Below are 23,605 nucleotides of genomic sequence, written 5' to 3'. Positions count from 1 at the left end.
AAATGTCCAGAAAAACAGAAATGTCCTTGTACAATTTAGGTGAGCATTGGAAATGTTAAGGTATTATAGACCTAAGGCTGAGGTTAAGCAATTAAATAGGACTCTGCATCTCTTCCAGTAATTAGAGATTTCTGCAAATAGACATCTTTACTTATTAATCACATTATTTTTGCCAAGAAAATAAAGAACTTTCTTGGCTTTTTGTTATACAAATTTTAAAAAAGAAAGAAAACAAATACAGTGCACATCATTCTGTTGTGTATGGGTATAAATATAAATTGATATAAATGAGAGAACAGTGCATTAAAATTGTACTTAAGGTAATTGTACACAGCATTGTTTTACACTGCTGTACATTTCTTACATTACACTTTTGTGTATTTTAAGTACTCTGTATGAATCCACTGGGAAAAGACAGCTAATAGATCCTTTCTATGAGAAAGGTATTATTGTATAGATTTTAAAGATGAGGAAACTGAGGCTCAGAGACTTGGCTGATGTAGAAATGGCCCAGGGATTGGAATGCAGGTCAGCCTGACTCTGAAGTCCATTTTGTTTATACCAACTTTCTCTCATTTAGCACAATTATCAATTTATTTCCATTTTGTTATTAATTTAATGTTGTCCATACAGCACTTCATTACTTCATCATCTCAATCAGAATCTTTCAAGAGTTACTATTTCCATGTCAAATCTAAACTCCTCTGCCAGGCTCTCAGACCCTCTTATACTAGGCCCCACTTGTATTACTCAATCACGCTTCCTAGTCTCTAGTCATTCCCATCACATGATCCAATTCAAATATAAAACTTATTGAAGGGTAGGCACAATACTACTTTAGGTACTCAAAATTATTTTTTTAAGTTTTTTTTTTTAATGTTTATTTTTGAGAGAGAGAGAGAGAGAGAGAGAGAGAGAGAGAGAGAGAGAGAGAGAGAAAAGACACAGAATCCAAAGCAGGCTCCAGGCTCTGAGATCTCAGCACAGAGGCTGACGTGGAGCTTGCACCCATAAACTATGAGATCATAACCTGACCTGACGTTGGGCGCTTAACCGACTGAGCCACCCAAGCCTCCCTCAAAGTATTTCTGCTAATGATAAAGCTTAGTTTGAGTCAGAGATCCTGCCTGAACTAAAATTTTGGAAGTTACAACTATGAGAATGTTTTGAGACCGCATTTCTGCAAAATGTATGATACTGCTTTCAGCTATCATTACCGGTATTTTGTTTAAAATTTAAAAATATGTATGATGGGGGAAAATGTCTGTCCATCAGTATTTACTGAAGTTTCAGAAAGTAGCAAGATAATTATTCTCTTTGCCTTATAGTCCTAATCATGAAAACATCTCACGCTAATTATGGTACTTCTCTTAAAAGTCTTTGTTGCTTCTAGTTGCTTAGACTTATTTTGTTGTACAAGGCTCTTTATATTCTGTTCTTAATCTGGCACTTGGTCAAATAATTTACCACTTCCTGTACTTCTGGCCACAATGAATTTTTTTTTTGTTTTGTTTTTAAATGTTTATTTATTTTTGAGAGAGAAAGAGACAGAGTGTGATTGGGGAGGGGCAGAGAGAGGGAGACACAGGATCCAAAGCAGGCTCCACGTTCTGAGCTGTCAGCATAGATCATCATGTCGGGCTCGAACTCCTGAACCATGAGATCATGACCTGACGCGAAGTTGAATGTTTAACTGACTGAGCCACCCAGGTGCCTCCATGATGAACTTTTAATCCATTACTTCCACACTACGTGGAATGGCCTAAATGTTTATGTCCCCCCAAATTTACGTGTTGATTTAAACATGGGCGCAATGTGATGATATTAAGAGGTGAGGCCTATGGGAGGTGATTATGTCACAACAGTGGAATGAGAGTAACCACGAAAGGCAGTAGTGTTCTTATAAGAGACTTCAGAAAGAACCCTTCTCCCTTCTGCCATGTGAGGACACAGTGAAAAGATGAACATCTATGAACTGGGAAGAGGGACTAACCAGACACTCAATCCTGGTCCAGCCTCTAGAAATGTGAGAAATAAATGTTTGTTGTTTAAGCCAGTCTGTTATTTTTGTTATAGTAGCCTGAACAAACTAAGATACCATGTTAGCCCCTTTCTGAACTCTCTGTACTTTTTTACATGCCATTCTAATTTTCTACTCTGTTTTCCTATCCTAACTTTCTTTTTGGCCTGGTAAGCTCCTACTCATTCAACACCCAGTTTGATATTCATCTCCTCTGAGAAGTCTTCAGGGTTTTGTTTTAAAAGCAAAGTAATTGTTACCATCCTTTGTATGACCATGGCCTTCCCAAATAGGTAGCAAGCTGCAGGACATCAGAGATACCGTCTTAAATAATCTTCCTATCCTCAGCATCTGGCTCATAGAGAAAGCTTAATGAATACCGAATGAATGACAAATATCTCGACAGTCTGTGAGAAACACAGTTGTCTTCCCAACTAAATATAGTCATTTTTAATTTTTCTGTAGCCATAATATGACAGTGAGCAACACTGAGGTTATCCTGACATTTCAAGGCCTGCCTAAGTATTTTTTGAATTAAATAAATACCCAAATGATCCATAACTGCTTAGAAAGAACTTAAAGTAAATTTTTTTTAATGTCTTTATTTTTGAGAGAGACAGAGCACAAGTGGGGAAGGGCAGAGAGAGAGAAGGAGACACAGAATCTGAAGCAGGATCTAGGCTCTGAGCTGTCAGCACAGGACCCAGTGTGGGGAAGGGCAGAGAGAGAGGAGGAGACACAGAATCTGAAGCAGGATCCAGGCTCTGAGCTGTCAGCACAGGGCCCAGTGTGGGGCTCGAATTCCCAACCTGTGAGATCATGACCTGAGCTGAAGTCAGACATTCAACTGACTGAGCCATCCATGCTTTCCTAGAAAGAACTTTTAAAATATCTTTCTGTAATTCTTTGACCATATCAAAATTTCTACATTTTCTCTAGAGACGGCTGAACATTTAGAAAGCAATTTACAGAGCAGAAGCAACTTAAAGCAAATGATCAAAGAGAAAAAGAGGCAAACAGAACAGACTTTTAAACATAGAGAACAAACTGGTGGTTACCAGAGGGAGACAGGTAGGGGGATGGGTGAAATAGGTGAAGGGGGTTAAGAGTACACTTTTGGTGATGAGCACTGAGTAAGTATAGAATTGCTGATTCACTATTTTGTACACTTGAAACTAGTATTACACTATATGTTAATTATACTGGAAAGAATCATATTTAAAAGAAAAACAGAAGCAACTTACTTTATTTCGATCTTGTACAACTAATATTTTTCTAGTATTTTCATCAAATACAGCTCCTGTTGGGGGAACAATGAAAGATAATTGAGAAACATTAATTTCATTCACCTTAGACTCTTCCCATACTCTTACCTGTGGTCATCAAAATTATACCCATCCTGGAAGGCCTAGTTCAATTACCACCTCATCAATGAACACTTGTAAAATCTCTCTAGCAATAAACTGATTGCTCAGTTATTCGGGTTCTTTTAACAACTTGGAATACCAATGATGGATCTAGCATATGCTGAGTGGTAGGATAATTATCTGCATAAGCTTCTTCTCTTTTCAATATCTATTCCTGATGGTACACAGTTACAGAATTATTTTATTCTTCTGTAGCACTTATTTTAGTGTCTAATCTTAAGTGCTTAAAAAATATTTATTGAATGTAGTGACTTTTCCATTCTCATTTTTATTCTTTGAATTACTATGTATAGAACGTGTATTGTGCCCCTGATGATCTAAATCTCAAATATCTTACTATTCAGTGCAAGACCTACCTGAAGCCACTTATATTTCTTTTTTTGATTTTTTTAATGTTTATTTATTTTTGAGAGAGAGAGAGAGAGAGACAGCAGTGAAATGCAAGCAGGGGAGAGGCAGAAAGGAGAGACAAAGAATCCAAGGCAGGCTCCAGGCTCTGAGCTGTTCAGCACAGAGCCCGACTTGGGGGTCAAACTCGTGAACCACGAGATCATGACCTGAGCCAAAGTCGGATGTTTAACTGACTGAGCCACCCAGGCACCCTAGCCACTTATATTTCTTTATGACATGTGTATATGACTTTATAACATCTCAATATATTGTTTTGGGATATTTCTTTATTTTATATATGTTTTAAGTTCTAGTCCTTTTCTTTTACTTATTCATTCATCATATACATTGCCACGCACACTGGGCATTAGGGACTCAAAAATAAGGTTTGTTTTTTATTTCTCTTTGGGCAATCCTGGGTCAAAAATACAAATGACACCACAATGGTTTATATTACTTTCTTTTAAATGTTATAATTTAAATATATTTGGGGGCACCTGGGTGGTTTAGTCGGTTAAGCATCTGACTTTGGCTCAAGTCATGATCTCACTGTTTGTGGGTTTGAGCTCTGTGTTGGGCTCTGCACTGACAGCTCAGAGCCTGGAGCCTAGTTTGGATTCTGTGTCTCCCTCTTACTCTGCCCCTTCCCCACTTGCTCTCAGTCTCTGTCTCTCAAAAATGAATAAACGTTCACATAAATATCTGTATTTACGTAATGTGAGGAAATATTATAAAAGATACTTTCCATATACTCTTCCATTCTTTCAATATCAATTGAGTTCCTATACCTAATACATATGGGTTCTCTATATATTGAGCCCTGTTATGTGTCAGGCATTTTTCTAGGTGCTAGAGATACAGTGGTAAACAAAACAAAATTCCTGATCCTTGATGGGCTCACATTCTGGCGTGTGTATGAGGAGGTAATAAGTAAATAAAAAACAAATTATATACAACATGAGGTGATTGCAAACATTTTATGTTGCAATAAAATATATAAGAGGATAGCTATGTATAATATAAGGAATGACAAATTTCTCTGAAATGAAAACACCACATTTAATGTTTAAAAGAAGGAAAACCAGTGAGATATAATTAACGTTAATGTTGGTTTCTATTAGAAAATATAAATTATAATTTAATTGAATTGGATTTTGCAAGGGTTAGAATACCAAAGAAATGGCAAGGAAACCTACTCTTAAATTTTAATAATTTGTGATTACTCAAAGTGTACTTTTCCCTAATGAATTTTAAACATGAGCAAAGTATTTCAAAGACAAACCTAACACTGCTAAAGCACAATGTGAGCGACCCCTGTTGGTCACAACTTAAAAGTTAAATCAACACAAAGATCAGATTAAATAGAGATTATCATATTATGATTAGTGCTTTATGTACATTATCTCAGGTATTACTCATAATAATTGTGTGAGTGGTATTATTTTGAGTGCCCAAGTTCACATGGTGCTAAAACTGTCTGGATTCTGAGTTGGTATTCTTCTCACTGTGCAACGATGTCCCTTCCCCATACAATTGTGTTCTCTGGGGTCTCATGTTTCCACTTGAAGAGCTATCCAATTATTCATTCAAGAAATATTTATTGATCATGTACTTTATGCCAGACACTGTTTTGAACCTGACAATACAGTAGTGGAAAAGACAAAATATCTGCCTTCATGGAGTTTATATTATTGTGGGGGAAATGAAGTACATGACAGAATTTCAAATTGTGGTAAGTGCTATAGAGAAAAACAGACCTGGATAAAGGGACCAAGGATGATGGCATGCAGGAGGACTCTATTTTAGACAGGAAGGTCAGAAGTTTTTTGAGAAGTTGCTGGAGCAGAAACTTCAGCTCCAAAGAGCTAGATAAACAAAACCCTGGGGAAAAGCACTGCAGGAAGAGGAGCCAGTAAGTGTGAAAGCTCTGAGGCTGAGACAGCTTGCTGTGATTTAAGAACAGTAACAAAGCCACAGGTCACTCCATTCCAGTGTAGGGAAGGAAAGATTTTCCCCCTACCCACTTAGGTTTTGTGTCTAGGGCTGAGAATTGAACTCACAGGAGATAGATTAATGGAGAAAAAAAAATATAAACATTTTATATGAGGTTTACTTGGCCTGGGGTGATGATGGAGGACTTGATAAAAAGAAGTGAAAATCCCAAAAAAGTGGTCAGACCCACAGGCATATATACCATTTTAACAAACAGCAATAAATTATGGGGACATGACAAGACCACAGAAAAAAGGGTTTGGGCTAAGGGAGGTTAATTGTGGGAAAACGACGAGGACATACATGGGGGAAACTAATGGGAATACAAAGGTTATTTTAGTAAGGTTTATTTGTACAGACTCATCTTGGTGTCAACTCCCCATCTTCCTTGATACAAGAAATTTCCTGGTACAAGAAATTTATGCCCTACTTTTATGTAAAAAGGGGCAGGCAGAAGACCCTTGCTATATCTAGTGTTTCTCAAGCTCAAAATAATCAAAGTGGCATATTTTGGGGTGTTATGTTCACCAGCCACACCTTCTTTGTGTTGCTTATATCAATAAATGTCAGCTCTTTTCCCTTCACCTAAAAAACATTGTAGCTTTCCAGAACAATTTCTTACATGATTTCATCGCCACCCCCAATAGCCACTTCATGTAGATCATAGTTACACTTCAAGATTGCTCAAGTTCTTGATCTCTCACTTCCAGAACTCCTATAGTATATCTTAACTATAGTATTTAGTTATAAACAAGGGCTTCATAGGATACTCTGTATACATATATTACCAATTCTGCAGTAATAACTGGATTTAAAAGTCTAATTTAAAAATCTGTTACCAACGAACTGATAATTGTCAGTATGACTTTCTAATGTAGTGCGAAGGTGCTATCAAATTATCAAGTAGTCTTTTGAAGTAGAGTTGAATGGAAATTTCTAAATGCCTCTACTTGCTACACGGAAGCGAGATCATGGACAGAGAAAACATTAGACATCCTTGAACAACTTCTTTTTAATTTCAAAGGTGCAAACTACCTCAAAAAACTCTTATAAATTATATGAAGGGTAAAATAAATACAATTATTGGTCAAATTACTAATTTACATATAATACTGTTTTCATTTAAGTCATGAGGCGTCTTTTACTATTTCAGTTTTCCAGAATTCTAGGAATTAAAAAAAAAATTTAATGTTTATTTTTGAGAGAGAGAGAGAGAGAGAGTAAGAGAGAGAGAATCAATAGGTGAGGGGCAGAGAAAGAGGGAGACACAGAATCGGAAGCGGGCTTCAGGCTCTGAGCTGTCAGTACAGAGCATGACGTGGGGCTTGAACGCATGAGCTGTGAGATCATGACCTGAGCCGAAGTTGAACACCCAATCGACTGAGCTACACAGGTGCCCCTAGAAATCTAGAAATTTTTTTAACCCTGGTTCCCAAAGGATGGTTTAGGGACCAGCACTGATATCAATAGCAGCTGCAGATAATTTCTTAGAAATGCAAATTCTCTGGCAACACCCCACAATGATATAAAAAACTCTTGGTGTGGGGCCCAGCAGTGTGTTTTCAGCAAGCTCTCCAGTTGATTCTGATGCACCTACGATTAATCGAAAGCAAATCTTCTCTCAAAACTATGTCTCTGAAGTGAATCAGTGACTTGAAAATTCCATAATATACTTAAATTATGCTATTTTAAACAACTGTTTGGCACTGTAACTTAATGTAAATATCTTTAAGAAGTAATGTTCAAATCATCAAACATCTTTGCTTTACCTTAAATTTAACCTAAAAGTTACCTTTTATTTTACCCTAATATGCTTTACTGTAATGAATTTATTCCCTGATCCCAATTCAGTGTTACTATTTCAGTAGTGAAGTTCAAATACCTGTGTAAGACTGTTCAAATGTATCCTCTGGAAAACTAAACACCAAACTTGTTCTCTTGTGCTGCCCTCTGCCAATTCAGAAGGCCAAGTTCATTTATTTAAAGCACTACTCAATAGTCCCAAGGAGGATAATCACTTCATCAAATTATTCATTAGACATGAATAAACTATCGCTTAGCTGTAAGAAAAAAATGGAGTGAACCTCTAAAATGTTAGTTTGAAACTGACCTGCAACTCCTACTTGATGTGTCGCATATCCTGGTAATCTGCTGGGTCCTTCTCCCAGCCACAGTGTCAGTGTGGATGAATCCGACTCTGCATGGTGAAAGCAGAAACCCAGGGAAGCAGCAGGGGCAATAAATTGGCTTTGGAGGATGGGAATGTGCAGCCATACCGCTATCCTACCTTCTGACCTCCATTGCTGTATTGCAGCTAAAATGCAGATGAGAAAAATCTGTAAGTATTTTCCAGTGAAAGAAGTGGGAGAAATAAAAACTCATCTCAAGGTGTCACCTCTTCCAAAAAGCCATCTTAAAACATCCACCTCACCTTGTAGTTAGCTGGGAGAATGGGGCAGGGGATCCCAAAATCTAACAACTGACACAATGCTTGGCACATAATTGGTTCCGTTTTGATGCTCTTCCTTTTAACATCCTTAGTTTTAATCTTTATAAATGACCATTATGGGCTTCTATTTATTCTTTCTTTAAGAGTTCTGTGACAATATTTTTGGCTTATAAATTTCAAGGTGGTTAAAACCCTAACTTTGTTTTTAAATAATATATACTAGTTCTGGGAAATTTTGAAAATAAAGTATAATGAAATTAAAACTTCATTATCTTAATAGAATGCAGAGATAAACATTTAAATGTTGACATTTTCCCATGAACATTGGAATTGACATCATACTACATATAATTTACAGCATGTCTTTATGACATTAAATGTAAACATTTTGCTATGTCATTAAAATTTTTAATGAACATAAATTTTTAATGACTACATAATTTTCCTCAGATAGGTGTACCAAAAGCTACTTAACCAACCTCCTACTCTTGGATATTTGGATTATTTCTAATTCTTATTATAAATAATACCAAGATGAACATAGATTTTTCTGTTTTTGACTTCTGTAAATTGTCTTGCTTTATTACTTAAGATTGAGCCAGGGGAAAAAGATGCTAATATTTAGTCCTTACTAAGTTCTAGACACTCTACATATAATACCTCATTAAGTTCTCACAACCCTAAAAGGCAAGTATTATTGACCTTAATTTACGAGTGAAGAATACTGCAGTTCTGTTTTTTTTCAATGTTTGAGAGACAGAGAGCATGCATAAGCAGGGGAGGGGCAGAGAGAGAGAGAGAGAGAGAGAGAGAGAGAGAGAGAGAGAGTGTGTGAGTCCCAAGCAGGCTCCATGCTGTCAGAACAGAGCCCAACCCCAGGCTTGATTTCACCAACTGTGAGATCATGACCAGCTGAAACCAAGGGTCAGATGCTTAACCTACTGAGCCACCCAGCAACCCCCCCACCCTTTTTTATTTTTTAAGAATACTGCAGTTTTAGAAAAACTTCTCAAATCACTTTTTCTATCCATCATCTCACTTAATCTTTACAATAATCTTGCAAAGTGTGTGTATGTGTGGTAGTAGGAAGGCTTGATTATTTATTTAATGGTTAAATTCCTTTCCCTCTTCTCTTCTCCAGATGTGCAGTAAGTGACTGTTAAGGACCATGTTCTCTACCTCTTTAAAAGTCAATGTACCTAACAAGGTGAAAATACATAGGAGCCTTTCATAAAGACTTCTTGATTTGGGGCTATGGAGTCAGATCCTTCTCACCTCCCTCTTTTTCCGATTAAATCTTTTAAAAATTGACACACAATTACAATTACAAAAAGTGAAGTGCACAAATCTTAAGTGTACATTTAATGAGTTCTGACATACGCATACACCTGTGTAACCCACTCCAATAAAGATTATAGGATGTTTCTCTCATTCCAGAAATTTCCCGTATCTTCCCCAATCATTCCAATTGAGTGAAAAAGCTCAAGTTTGACATAGTTAACAACAAAATTTGCACTAACTCTTAGAGACAACATAATGCATTAAGAACAGATTCTAGAGCTAGAGCCTAGGGAAGTTACTTAATCTCTCCGTGCCTCAGTACCATCACCTTTAAAATAGAGGTAAAAGTATCTACCTCACAGAATCGTTATGAGGACTAAATGAATATCTGTGAAGTTCTTAAACCAGTGTCTAGTAATACAATTCATAAATGTAATAGAATGTTTTATTAAAGACTATAGGTACATGGTACTACACAGATTATAAACTAGTTTCATATAATTTATCTTAGATCACCACATCTATCCAGTAAAGTAAAAAGGGCTGGCATTATTTGCATAAGCAACCTAAGAGGCAAATTTTTCAGTGGTGATTTGTCTAATGCCTGGGTAAGCACCTGGCAGAACCTGGGACTTGAAACCTGGATGTGTGACTGCAATCCCAATCCTCCTGTTTTGCTTTGTTGGCTAAGGTAGTGCTTTAATCACCTGGCCAGTGACAAGTGTATGCAATAAATACCAGTCTCTACCCACACATACGCAGACATATTAGAGGATGAACACTGATTTGATTCTCCTACTGCTGATATTGTTGAAATCAATTATTCACGAACAGAGAAATGAGGTGAACAGGTATGTAGTTTGGGAGTGAGAATAATTAAAGAATGAAATAACTAGCTCAATTATATTAATACAGATGCTCACTTCGACCATGTTGTGCAATAGGATAAAGATTATCTGAAGTTTCCTTTAAGAGAAGATCTTTCAATGGCTGAATTTCTACGCTATGCCTTCAATTCGAACATACGGACCCTCATGGGCAGTTTGAAAAACTCCAGCCAAATCACAGGCTTCTCTCATAATGAAGGCTCCTCCACCCAAGCTTGCTATCTCATCTTTGGACTTGAGGTTCAAGAAGAGTGAAGAGTTTTCTTATTGAAGACCGAAACAGCCCACTATGCTCGTTGGTTAATCATGAAAGACTTGTCGCTCTGTTTTAGAAGCAAACTCTAGTTTTTGATGAGTCAGCCTGATCCAATTTGTGTACAAAACTGACCACTTCGAACCTCTCTGGTCCACTCACTGTCCACCACCTGTATAGTTTTGTCTAGGGCAAAATGCTCCTCATAACTAAGGCTCAGTAAATGACAGTCAATAATAATGGAATAATATTAACACCTACTGAGCGTTAAGTATGTGACAGATACCGTGCTAAGCACTTCACGTGCTTCACCCTCAGCAATCCTATGCGTTGCTAACCAGTTTTATGGAAGGGGAAATGGTAGTTTACAGAACTTGCCGAAGGTCACACGCTAGAAAGGTTACCAGAAACTAGTGCTGCCGATCTCAAGGTCTAGAATAGTCACCATTTCACCCAGCTGCCTCAGAAATCTCCCAGCAAAGGGAACAAGAACAAAACAGGGGAAACTGATACAGGTCACATTTGCCCTCTCGGTACTTGACTCGCCGAGAGCATGACTAGTGGACGCAGGACACCCTGTTACTTCATTAGAAACGCTCAGGAAGCCAGGGAACCCCTCGGCCAAGGCACACTTGCCCTGCAAGACCTTCTGGAAAGAGGCGGCGTCCAGGCGGTCCAGTGCGCGAAACCGCTCCAGAGGCACCGAGATGCCCCCGAATCTGTCCGGCTCGGCTCGCAGCACGTCCGCTCCGGCGAGAGCGTCCCACCTGCAACCCGGACTACCCGAGGCCCGGCGGTGCCCTGCCCAGAGCCTTTCGCCGCGGGTCCGCGTGAACACCGCGCGCCAGAAACGCCCGCTCAGAAATGGCGGCATCTTCAAGTCCCCATTCGACCACTCTTTAGGCCCCTAAAATCAACCTTCCGCCTAGGTCAGGAGCGGAGGTCATTACCATAAATTTTAGAAGAGTGCCACCCATCTATCTCAGAGTTGAGTTAACGCCACTTTCGTAACGCTTTACCGAAGAGATCACGAAGTCCTGTCCACCAGGTCCTCTCAGGAATTTGGCTGGTTCCAGGAAAGCTGAGGAGAAACTTTTCCACCTGTTTTTAAGTCAACAGACGTTTGTCCAGGAATAGGGAAGGCAGGCAGAGATTAAAAAAAAAAATCCTCTCAGGAATTTACAATCTAAATGACGGTTGTGTTTACGTAATCCACCTTCCTTTGTAAAAGTCATAACCTCTTCAGCTTCTTCAAAGACGGCGAGTTCTGAAAACGCTCCGTTCTCCCTCTAATTGCGCTCCACTCTGGGGATTACGGTGAAGGGCGGAGCCTCGTTGACTTCTGCCCCGGAAGTTTTTCTTCCAGAGGAACGCGCACGTTGAGCCGCCTTTGCAGTTGCTTCTTTCAGGCTACCTTCTGATCATGTCTTCCAAGAAGAACAGAAAACGACTGAATCGAAGCGCAGAGAATGGTTCCACCTCACCTTCTTCTGCTTCCTCTTCTTCGGGGCCCTCGGCTCCTCCTGGGCCAGGCACCGCGGCGGCGGCTGGGACTCTGGTGGTGACCAACTTTTTAGAAAAGGGTAAAGAGTTTTGGGTGGGAGACCTGAGGCCGGGGGCGCAACCTGGGAAAGCGTAGACCTAGCGATGCCGCCCTTAAGATGCAGAGGCTTCTGAAAACTGGTCGAGACATAGGTGTGAGAGTAGCACAGAATTTTGTAAGATGCCCGAAGCCACGCCTACACTGAAGAAGTCAGGCAGAAACGGCTTATCCGTGGCTAAGTCAAGCCATCTCTTCTGTGAATTGTTTTGAATTTGTAAGTTATACTTGAAAAACTTTACTTCGTTTAAGATGAACGACATATTTAACTGCGAAGTTGCTTAAAGCTAGCGAGTATAGGGTATACATACAGCAGAAAACTGGACACCCAGTTCAGTGAAGATGTGGATGCATCTTCCTAAGAGCGTTGTGTCTGTGAGAATGAAAGCCTTTAAGGTTTTTTTTTCTTCTGTTAGACAGGTTCTGGTATTTAATAACAGCTATCAATTACATACTATTGTTATCAGTAGGTTACTTATGTCACACATATATCTCATTTAATCTTCACAGAAACCCTGGAAGATAGGTACAGTATCATTATGCCTATTTTACAAAGGAAGAATAGTTAACGTGATTGGCTCCAGGTTCCACAGGTTTACTAAGTGGTAGGCGGTATTTGACTCTGAAGCCATTATCCCAGATACCAGCCCCCTTGAGTTAAGAGAACGGATTTGCCTGAAAAGTTATTTAGTTGGTAAAGCTTCTGAGTTGAAGCTGTGTGTTACAGCTTCGAAAAAACAGATCACCAGCCAACCTAGTGGCAAGATTTTTACTTCTGCCTAATGTTGATCCTAATCACAATTTTAGAGTTAATACGGTGTTTTCAGTTTCCTTTAGGGGGTCAGAGGACAACTTGTTCTGTCCTGCATATTCAACCTCTTTTTTAACTGGACGCTTTTTATTGAAATTTAAACCTGCTGATTTCTCTTACATTTTAAATCAAAAGTTCTACATTTTCTTCTTATCACCACCCTCTCTCTCTGTCCATCCTTTCATTGCCATTTTTTTTTTTTAAGATTTGCTTTAAAAAAAAAAAAGTTTACTTATTTTTGAGATAGAGAGTGTGTGGGGGGGGGAACAGGCAGAGAGAGAGGGACGGAGAGAATCCCAAGCAGGTCTGTACTGCGTGCACAGAGCCCGAGGTGGGGCTTGAACCCACCAACTGTGAGATCATGACCTGAGCTGAAATCAAGTGTCAGATACTTAACTGACTGACCCACCCAGGTGCCCCTTAAGATTTGGTTTTTAAATAATCCCTTCACCCAACATGGAACTGTATCTTACAACGTGGAGATTAAGAATTGCATGCTTTACTGACTGAGCCAGCTAAGCGCCCCTCATGCCAAATTTCTTTAATGGAGTAGTCTCTATCTCCTCATTTCTTACCTCCTAATTAGCCTATTTCTCTTTTGGTATCCATTCCATCATTCCATGGAAACTGTCCCTGCCATGGTCACTGATCATATCCATGTTGGTAAATACAATGGACAGCTTTTCATTACTTCCCTTACTTGACCTCTCAGCAACTTTTGGTGTTGTCTACCATTTCCTTTTTCTAAAAATAGTTTAATTTTTGACTTATGTGTCATTAAATGTTCCTAGTTTTTCTCTGTCCTTTTGTTGGTACATAGTTTTTCACTTTCCTTTGCAGGCTAATCTTCTACTTGGCTGCCAGATGTTTCAGTTCTTCAGTTTTTTAGTCCTGAAACCCTTTTTTTCTCTGTACAAATTTTTCTTGGGCAAGCTCATCCAGTGTCCATAGTTTTCCATCTATACCCTCATCATTTTTGTAATTATATTTGTAAAATATACTATTTCTGAGTCTTTGTTCAGTTGTCTTCTAGACCAATACTAAAACTTTGTAAGGAAGTTTTTAAAATATCATATGTAAAGCTTAGTGCTGTTGTAAATATAATAAAAAGAAATTACTAGGAAAATAAATTTAAAAATAGAAATTTTTATTAGATTCAACAGATATGTGATTAGTCTGTCCAATTGTAATAAAAGCTTCTAAGTAAACCCTTGTTTTCTGTATTTATCCTTTCATGAACTGGTAACAAATAGTTTGCTGATCACACTTTGTATAGCATTGCGCTATACCTCTTCTCTTGGATTTTTCAAAGGTACTTAAAGACTGACCTCATAAACGCATATTTTCACAACAAAACAAACTCAGGACCTGTTCAATTTTCCATTGTAAAATTCAGAATCCTAGGGGTCATCCATGGCATCTCTTTCACAGATCTCACATATCCAGTCCACTACCAAGTTCTGTTTATCACCTACATTCCTCTTCTTTATTACCACTGTTTCTACCTTGATCTCAAACACCATCATCTGTCACTTGGACTACTGCACTAGCCACTCCCCGTTTTTTTCCCCCCACTGTGCAGCCAGAATGATCTTTAAAAACGAACATCTTGTCATGAGTTTGCTTTTCACCCCTAAGTGATCTTCAGTTGCTGTCAGGAGCCCAGCAGCTTCCTATCAGCCTACTTCCCTGGGAGGTCTTGACCTTCCTTACATGGCCCCCTTCTTGTCTCCTGCCATTCTGCGTGTACTCAGGTATATAATTCTTCCTTCTGTCCAGTACTTTTCTGTACAAGCTGTTCTCTTTGTCAGGAATTCTCTTTATTCCCTCTTCATTTAGTTAATTCCTCTTCTTCCTTCAGATCTGAATTTCAACATTATTTCCTTGGAGAAGCATTCTCTGGTTCTTCCCAATTAGATTCCACTTTATAGGCTCTCCTGGCCCTCTTGGTCATTCTTTCATTGTATTAATCTTAGTTTACAACTACAGAATTATTCAGTGATTGTTTAACAACTCCCTCATCCTATTGGATCATAAGCTCTGAGAGGCCAAGGACTGTCTGCTTTTGTTCACTTTGTATTCCTAGTGCCTAACGTATTATCTGCCATGTTGTAGGCACATAGCAAATGTTTGCTGAAAGAACAAATGAAGAGTGGATGGTTGTTTGAAATGACCTTTACTGTCTCGTTAGTTAATTTGGCACATAAAGTGCTCAATAATGTATAGTTAATAGGGAAAGTGGATGTTGAGGTGTATTTTTAAAGTATGGTATTGGAGGAATGAGGACTGTAAGAGAATGTGTGGAGATGTATTAGGAAATAAGGCCAGTGAATGAGAGTTTGAACATGATCTTCATTGGTGATAAGGAGGAAGTGGAGTATTTAGAGAAGCCTGTGATTTGTCAAATTCTGGTGCATGGTGAATGTGCAGGATAGGATGGAAGGAAGAAGAAAACCTATAGTCTTGCCAAGGACTGGATATACCTGGGAGGTAATTTTTAGAGATTTTAAGAGGAAAGGGTAATTTATTGAGGTTTAGAAAGACAGAAGTGGCAGAAAAGTGAACATTATTAAGTCATCAAAAGGATTCTTTGGTGTTATTGATGAGTAAACTATGTTAAGAGACCTGATGCTCGTAGGAAAGTTGAATTTCTTTTCAGCCTCATATTGTGAAATATGCTTATTTTATAAAGTGTTCAGTACTGTTAATCTTAGCTCTGTGAGATGCTTTGTTTTTCTCAGCTGATGACAGAAAATAAGTGTGTTGTGTAGTTATTTTGTAGTGGCAAAAAATAATTAGATTAGATACACCTCATGATTTTATTTTTATTGACTTAGTTCCTTTTAAACTCAAAGTATCCTTTTTTTGATTATTAAGGAACACCAATATTAGAGAATTATGATTATGGTCTATGTGTCTAATAATAAAGTTTGTAACAAAGTTGTGACAAAGTAAAATTTCGTAAGCGTTTCATTGATTTTGTGCTGAAAAGTAAAATGCTGTGTAGCCATCTAGTATGTTCACTGATTTCATGGATGTTTATTATGCGACTGCTATATTTGGCACTCCTAGGCATTGGAGATACAAAGATGAATTTGACCCAATTCCTGCCAAAGCAGCACAGGGTTTAGGAGAAAGTCAGACTGAAAAACAAATGTATATTATGATGATAAATGCTAATATCTGACAGCATAGGGTGCTGAAAGAATCAAAAGAAGGACCAAATGTGTACTTGAGGAGGTGGTTGGCTGGGGGTGGACATATCAGCACATCATTTTCAGAAGTGTCATCAGCTGGGCTGAATTCTGGTCCCTGTCCTTGGCCAAAGTTGAAAACACAGAATGGTCATTTTGGTCAGTGTGTACTTGCCTAAGGAATAAGACCTGTGTTCCTATTTTATCCATATGTTCCTGGGATTAGAAAAGAAAACTCTTGAATTGCTATCATGTGGATCAGAAGTGGAAATGTAACTTAACCCTCCAGAACCAAATGCCAGTTCCCCAGCTCAAGTCTTTGAATATTAGTAGCCAACTCGACTTAGAATCTGTAGTACAAAGGTCGCTATGCAAGTATGAAAAGCCTTGTTGCAGGCATGTGCAGTTCTTAAAAAAGTTAGAGATCATATTTCTTAAAAGATGGAAACTAATACCTACCCCATAAGACATCCTCTTTTAGTTAGCACTCAAACTGTCAGTCAGTGGACCCTTAGAAAGGTTTGGTTTTAAGTATTTTCGTTAAAATAAAGAGGATTGGAACTGTGGTTTCTCCAGAGTATGGTAAGTGCATTCATTTGGTTATGTGGCTAGAAGATTTTAATTTACTCCCAACAGAAAGCAGGCTTTAATTTCAGTAGTTATAAAATAGTATGAAAATAATTTTCTTCCCCTTTTTGGTAGATGACAGAGTTCCTAAAACATTCCAAAATTCCCTTGTTCAACTTGGACTCAACACTATGAAATCTGCAAATATATGTATAGGTCGACCAGTGTTGCTTACCAGTTTGGATGGAAAACAAGAGGTAAGAGTGTTTTTCATTTCCTTAGTTTAGAAAGATTTGTGACATTTTTTATTTTAGTTTTCAACAAAGTAATAAATGAAAAACTATATTTTAAATGACCCTCACATCTGTATAAACTTTTCCTTCCTTTGATATCTATGACTACCCTGGCAATAGTAGCCTCTAAATGTCATAATATAGACAGAGGCCTTTTCTCCCAAGGTGGTGACACACACTGGCAGCCCTGTCTCCTCCAGTTTGTTAATTGTATTTCTTCATAGAAATGTTGTTTGGGAGTATGAGTGTCCTCTCAAATATGAGTGTCATCACAAATATGTGATTACTTTTCCTGTTTTCAGCTGTTTGTTCTTATTGTTATTCATTATATTTGAGGCTTGAAACCCAGGCTTCCTGGATCATTTTTGCCAGGTTGGTCTTTCCTGCTGCCGGCCTCTGCCTCTGCTATGTCTTCTGCTGCTTGATTAGTCAGTGTTCTCTCATCCAGTGGCGTCCTCTGAAAATGATTTGAAATCTATTAGGTGCTGATGGCACAGTTCTCATTCTTTTCATTATTCTTAAAAAAGAAAAAGAAAAAAAGTTCTTCACTGTGTTTTGTGGAGACTATAAATATGTGAGCTCAGACCACTATCTGGAGCTGGAAATCTTCACTTCTCTTCATTAACATTTAAGTCTAATGAGATCCAGGTTCCCATGAAGCTCTTGTGCCAGCTCTGTCACTACTTCCTGGATGAAGTTTATGTGCCAGGCTTACAGTTAGCTTGTCTTTAGTATTTTTTCCCATTTTCTTATTGCATGTTAATGCCTTTGTCTCTTTTTTGTAAATTACCTTTCAAATCTTCTACCGATTTCACCGTGGTATCATTCCTAATCTTCACAAAAAGACATAATTAAGTACTTATTTAAAAAGTTTTTTGGGGGCACGTGGGTGGCTCAGTTGGTTGAGCATCTGACTTTGGCTCAGGTCATGATCTCACAGCTCGTGAGTTTGAGCCCTGCATTGAGCTCGCTGCTGTCAGCACAGAACCCGCTTCTGATCTTCTGCTCCCCTCTCTCCCTGCCCCTTCCCTACTTGTGCTCTCTCTCTCTCTCAAAAATAAGTAAATAAGTAAGTAAATAAATAAATAAAGTTTTTTGTAACTTGTGTCAGATTCTAAGTCCTTTGGGGGTGAGGACTGTGTTTTGCAGATCCATATACTTAGTTGTGCTTAGTTTTCTGCCTTATAAATTAATGATTTTCTATGAATATTTATTTTCTCATATTTTTATTTCCTGTGTTCTGGGCAGGTCTATACGGCCTGGCCTGTGGCAGGATTTCCTGGAGGCAAGGTTGGCCTGAGTGAAATGGCGCAAAAGAATGTGGGCGTGAGCGTTGGTGATGCCATTCAAGTCCAGCCTCTATTGGGTGCTGTGCTTCAGGCTGAGGAAATGGATGTGACACTCAGGTTTGGTGCTTTTCTTTGGTGACAATCTAAATGAGTGCTGCCCAGCAGAAATAGAACAAGAATCACAAATGTGAACCACATATATAATTTTGCATTTTCTGGTAGCCACTTTTAAGAAGGAAAATCAAGTTGGTGAAATATTTCATTTAATATGTAAGTTAGTCATTATTTCAATATTAATATTTAGTATTACACCAATTGTAAAATTTTATTTTAACTTGTAATAACTATAAAAAATGTTAATAAGTTATTTTCCATTCTGTTTTTCAAACTAAGTCTTAAAAAATCCACTGTGTATGTTAAACTTGCCAGCACACCTCAATTTGGACTAACCACATTTAAGTGCTCGATAGCCACACGTGGCGAGTGGCTAGTGTTCTACTGTATTAGACAGTACAAGCTAGATGAGTGCTACGTAATGTATGGACTAGAGACTGTATTGCAGTGTGATTAGAGTCTGCCCTGATTTTTTTGGTGAGAGGAATTACCGATGTATGTTCCACAGTAGTTTTCATCTTGGATCGCAGTGTAATCAGAGATGTTGTAAAGGAGGGAGTAGATTACCGTGAATAGGCAAGAAATAAGTTTTAATCAAGACTGTTCAAGCAAAGTACCTGATTATATATTTTAACTCATTGATTATGCAATCTAATAAAACAGTTATATTTATTAGATTTTGAAAGTCCCTCATCAAAGACTAATTGTTTGAATCACCTTATCAATGCAGTTAAAGTATATCACCAGTCGTCTTGGATATTCTGTTTGCAAGAATCACAAAACATTTTCCAGTCATTAGTTTGATTTTAAAATGTTTTCTTCTCTTTTGATAGTTTTGTAGATTTCAAGCTTGAGCATTAGCATATTTTTTTTTCTTATAAACCAGGAAACATTTTTCAGAGAACTTAATAATATTTTAGCAAACAGTAAAATAAAAGGAAGAGGGGAAAGGAAAACTCAGCATGTGTTGTGCACCAGCTGTGTACTAGCACACACATGCATACACACCTTTTCTTCTCTCATTTAATACTCTGAACATCCTACAAGGTGCCCATATTTATCCCATTATTAAAGATGAGGAGGGGAGCCTGGGTGGCTCAGTGGGTTGAGCGACAGACTTTGGCTCAGGTCATGATCTCACGGTTTGTGAGTTCGAGCCCTGCATCGGGCTCTGTGCTGACAGCTCAGAGCCTGGAGCCTGCTTCTGATTCTGTCTCCCTCTCTCTCTGTCCTTCCCCCTCTCACGCTTTGTCTCTGTCTCAGAAATAAACAAACATTAAAAAAAATTTTTTTTTAAAAGATGAGTTAATGGCCTGGGTGAGAAGTAACTTACCCATTATTTTATGGGTTAGGTAGTAGTTCTACACAGATTAAATGGTATTTATCTTTAGAGTGTTTTGAGACAGTGCTGCAGGTTGCAGGCATCAGTTGATTGGATTTTTGATGATCTAGCTAGTGTGACCTCTTGAGGGCGCAGCAGTCTTAGGTGATGACGATAACCTACTATACAGGGACTGTATGTGTTTAAATGGCAGCTTCGTTTTTACAATTTTATTAAAAAATCTTGTGTTTTAAATGTGGCAGCAGAGCTTAGACAAGAAACTTAATTTCAAGTAAGATAAATCAGTAATTTTAATCTGTGGATCATACCCTTCGTTTGCTTCTGAAAAATTTTATTAGTAAGGTTAGAGCTCCTTCTAGTGGAAGTAATTTTATCTGCACCTATTCATTTTTTAAAAGCAAAACTTAGTATTTTTACCATTCTTATACTCGTTTGTGAATATCTTCTATTCAGAGTTTAATAAATAGAAATGATTTAAATGTAGCTGGTTTCAGAGTTCTATAAACAGAAGTGAATTTAAGCATTTAAGGAGATACAATTTCCCGTGTAGTTTATATATACATTTGATTTGAAATTTCCCCCTTGTTCTTTTTTTCTCTCTATAAGAATACACAGTCGATTCTCATTCTTAGTGCTAAGTATGTTCTATAAAGTTGCTGTGAGTACTGCATTAGCAATGTATGTATATATTTATATTTAATGTTACATATTTATGTTTAAATATTTAACGTATGTTATATATAATAGCATATGCTAATAACGTTACTATATTTAGTGCATATTTAGTATAAATATATACATATACATATCACCATACATTATAATCCCAAGACAACTCATTCTGATAGATTTTCACTTCTTTATTTTATAAAAGAGAAGTGGTAGTTCAGAAATGTTGAGTGACTTGCCGGAGGCCACCTCACTGACAGATACCAGTTAGGATTCAAATCTCCAGCTCACCCACGAGCTGCACTTTCTGCTGTACACTGCACTGCCTCCTACCATCTCTGCCATCTTCTTGTTGTCTCTGGAAGAATGAAAACAAGAGTTCTTTTTCAACCTCAGCTAGGAAAGTGTTTAGTGACTCCATCGTTTTGCCTGCTCTACACATGTCCTTAAATAACTAGGCAAGCTCTTTTAGTATTGATTTTGGGGTTACAAATAAATTGTAGCAGGTGGGTGAATCTGCAAATAATGAAGTTGACAGTATTGGTTTCGTTTGTTGCTGATAAACTGATTGGAGAACAAGGCTTAGATCTGGACCAGATGGGTCTGCTAATATACCTCTTCTTGAGCTAAACTATCACTTTTCCACCGATCTCTGGACAACCTCACAACCGTAGCCTCCTCTGCTGGTATGGGCTACTTACATGTGGGGAATAAGGAAAAATGCACCTATTCTGAGAACTGCCCAAGAACATGTTTCTTCACAAGATTTTTAGATGTACCTACTTCCTATACTCAAGCAACCTTTCTGAAAAACAATCATTAGCTGGAAGAAAGGGTTCTCATTTTTCTGTAGGCATGCCCTTTCTCCAGAATAAAATTCCATTAGACCATTACTCTCCCTTTTTCTTATTTGTACCTCTTCAGGTAATGTCCTATAAGGACTTAATTTTCCAGAAAGATAAATTCTAAATTATAGAACGGAAGTGAAGTAATCTATGAGTAAAAGCCTTTCTCCAAGCTAGGCAATTTCAGAAAAGGGATGGTTAATTTAGATCAGTGTTTTTCAAATGTTGGCTATGACACACAATGAAAAATACATTTCATTGTGATCTAGTATATGTATACATCCACAAATATGGTGCACGCATGTACTCACGTGTGTACCTGTATACATGAGTATATAGATGTGTATGAATGTATGTATAAGAAAGTAATGCTTTTCTAAGCAGTATTTACCCTTTCTATGTGTGATGTACTTTTGACATTTTGTATTCTAGTAAAAAAATGCTGGATGAGATTGACTGAAATGATTTCATGATCCACTAATGGATAGTACTCTATATTTTGAAGAACATTGATTTAGGTCATTAGGACACCAAGTTGCAAATCATCTTTTCATGGCTATAAGAAATATCTGAAAAGCATAAATCATTCCAGTATTGTATAAACCATTTCCAGGTGACTAGGTCTGCATTACAACTATGTATATGTAATTTTATATTACGTTTTAGTTTCTGGTGTACTTGATGCTGATTTCTATTTCCCCTGCCCTTTATAGTGACCAAAATGTGGATATTAATGAAGAACAACTGACTGGTTGTCTTCTGAGAAAACTAGGTGAGAGACGTATTTTAAATAGTTTTTTAAATTGTAAGAAGCAAGGTAGCAGTAAATAAAGTAATGTGTCTTTGAAGTCTTATATAGATCATAGTTATCTTCAACAGTGTGGAGAATGTTCTTCTCAATGAATTAATGTCCTTTAGAGATAGGGATATTTTTCTCAATTGATTGGTAGTTGAGCAGTGGAGAGAATACATGATTTGTCTACGGACAAAGTCAGTGTTAGAACTGAGACTTTTAACCCTTGAGCTCTTGGTCTTTCCTATGAGAAATGTTACCTTGGAGTATCAGGCAGGTGTGCTATTTTAGGGGAGTTTATTATTAGATATGGAATGCCTGGCTATGTGTTGATGAGTTGATAGGATTCTAGATGTATTGAGTGTGGAAGATTGTAAAGAGTTATCTTGTCCTTCTGTCTCTAGATAGTGCTCTATCAAATGGGAATATTAAGTTGTCTCTTTTTTATGGCAATTATTAATATGATTAGTCTTTCAGTAGTTTTATTAATAGATGGAATAAACTGCTATTTAAACATTAAATGGGTAAAAGTTACGCTAACATATATTTTTTAAAAATTATTTTCTAGATGGCAAGATTGTTTTACCAGGCAACTTTTTGTATTGTACATTCTATGGACGACCATGCAAGTTGCAAGTGTTGAGAGTGAAAGGGACAGATGGCATGATATTGAGAAGGCCTCAGAATGACACTGATGCTCAAGGAATGGCCTGTGAACAGTCCAACATAGACACCAGTACCCTGGATGTAGCCTTACAGCTGAGCCAGTTAGATCTGGAAGAGCCTCGGGATCCAACATCAAGCAGTACTCCTTGCAAACCAGTAGATGACAGAATGATAAAAGAAGCTAGTGACATTTTTTCAGATGTTACACAGATTCCTAGGGACAACAGTGGACTTGAACTAGCAGAGATCACAGGACTTAAATGTAGTTTTGAATTGGCCAAAGGAGGAAATGAGCAACTTGTTAATGAAGAGAGATTGCTAAAGTCAGCCTATGTGGGAACAAAGCACAACACTGATACTTTTTATTTTATTTCTTCAACAACGAGAGTGAATTTTACAAAGATTTGTACAAATTCAGAAGAGCAAGACAACCAATTCAAAGTAACTTATGACATGATAGGAGGCTTACATAGTCAGCTGAAAACAATTAGAGAAATAATTGAATTGCCTCTCAAGCAGCCTGAACTTTTCAAGAGTTACGGTATGATTCCTTCAGTGTATTGCACCCAGAAGTATTAAATTCGAACTAAAAAGCAGTTGGCTAATTCCATTTAAATAATTGTTCACTTTCTTTTCTTGTTTTTTTTTTCCTGAGTAGTAGGTATGGTAGGAGGTGTGAGTTGCTTTGGGAGATGCCGGTTAAACTGTGAGCTTTTTTTTTCA

At 37.8% G+C, this 23,605-nt stretch overlaps 2 protein-coding genes across 12 annotated transcripts in view; one reads left to right on the top strand and one right to left on the bottom strand.

Annotated features, from left to right (window-relative positions):
* NUDT6 (nudix hydrolase 6) overlaps positions 1–11,642 on the bottom strand; it is a 40,422-nt gene extending 28,780 nt beyond the window's left edge. The window contains exons 1-4 of one of the 3 annotated variants that reach the window (XM_053216989.1): positions 11,336–11,642; positions 7,940–8,143; positions 3,265–3,320; positions 2,384–2,829 (exon numbers count right to left, since the gene is read on the bottom strand). In XM_053216989.1, coding sequence (XP_053072964.1) covers positions 2,539–2,829; positions 3,265–3,320; positions 7,940–8,143; positions 11,336–11,573 — 789 coding nt within the window. In that variant the 5' untranslated portion in view covers positions 11,574–11,642 and the 3' untranslated portion in view covers positions 2,384–2,538. The other 2 variants (XM_015074612.3, XM_053216990.1) reach the window with 2 other exon arrangements.
* A 402-nt stretch (positions 11,643–12,044) lies between these two features.
* Positions 12,045–23,605, top strand: part of AFG2A (AFG2 AAA ATPase homolog A) — a 365,578-nt gene continuing 354,017 nt past the window's right edge. For 5 of the 9 annotated variants that reach the window (XR_008296147.1, XM_027063957.2, XM_053216984.1 and 2 more), the window contains exons 1-5: positions 12,045–12,282; positions 17,007–17,128; positions 18,413–18,570; positions 22,137–22,195; positions 22,785–23,423. Coding sequence is in view for 8 of the 9 variants with exons in the window: in XM_027063957.2 (XP_026919758.1) it covers positions 12,123–12,282; positions 17,007–17,128; positions 18,413–18,570; positions 22,137–22,195; positions 22,785–23,423 (1,138 nt within the window). In the remaining variant the exon portion in view is untranslated. Of the gene's footprint in view, positions 12,283–12,338; positions 12,517–17,006; positions 17,129–18,412; positions 18,571–22,136; positions 22,196–22,784; positions 23,424–23,605 lie in introns of those variants that run through there. The other 4 variants (XM_015074610.3, XM_027063971.2, XM_053216987.1 and 1 more) reach the window with 2 other exon arrangements.

Source organism: Acinonyx jubatus, chromosome B1, assembly GCF_027475565.1.
Source record: "Acinonyx jubatus isolate Ajub_Pintada_27869175 chromosome B1, VMU_Ajub_asm_v1.0, whole genome shotgun sequence".
Classification (NCBI taxonomy): domain Eukaryota; kingdom Metazoa; phylum Chordata; class Mammalia; order Carnivora; family Felidae; genus Acinonyx; species Acinonyx jubatus.
Note: the sequence above shows the minus strand (reverse complement) of the source record. Positions and strands in the feature narration are given on the sequence as shown.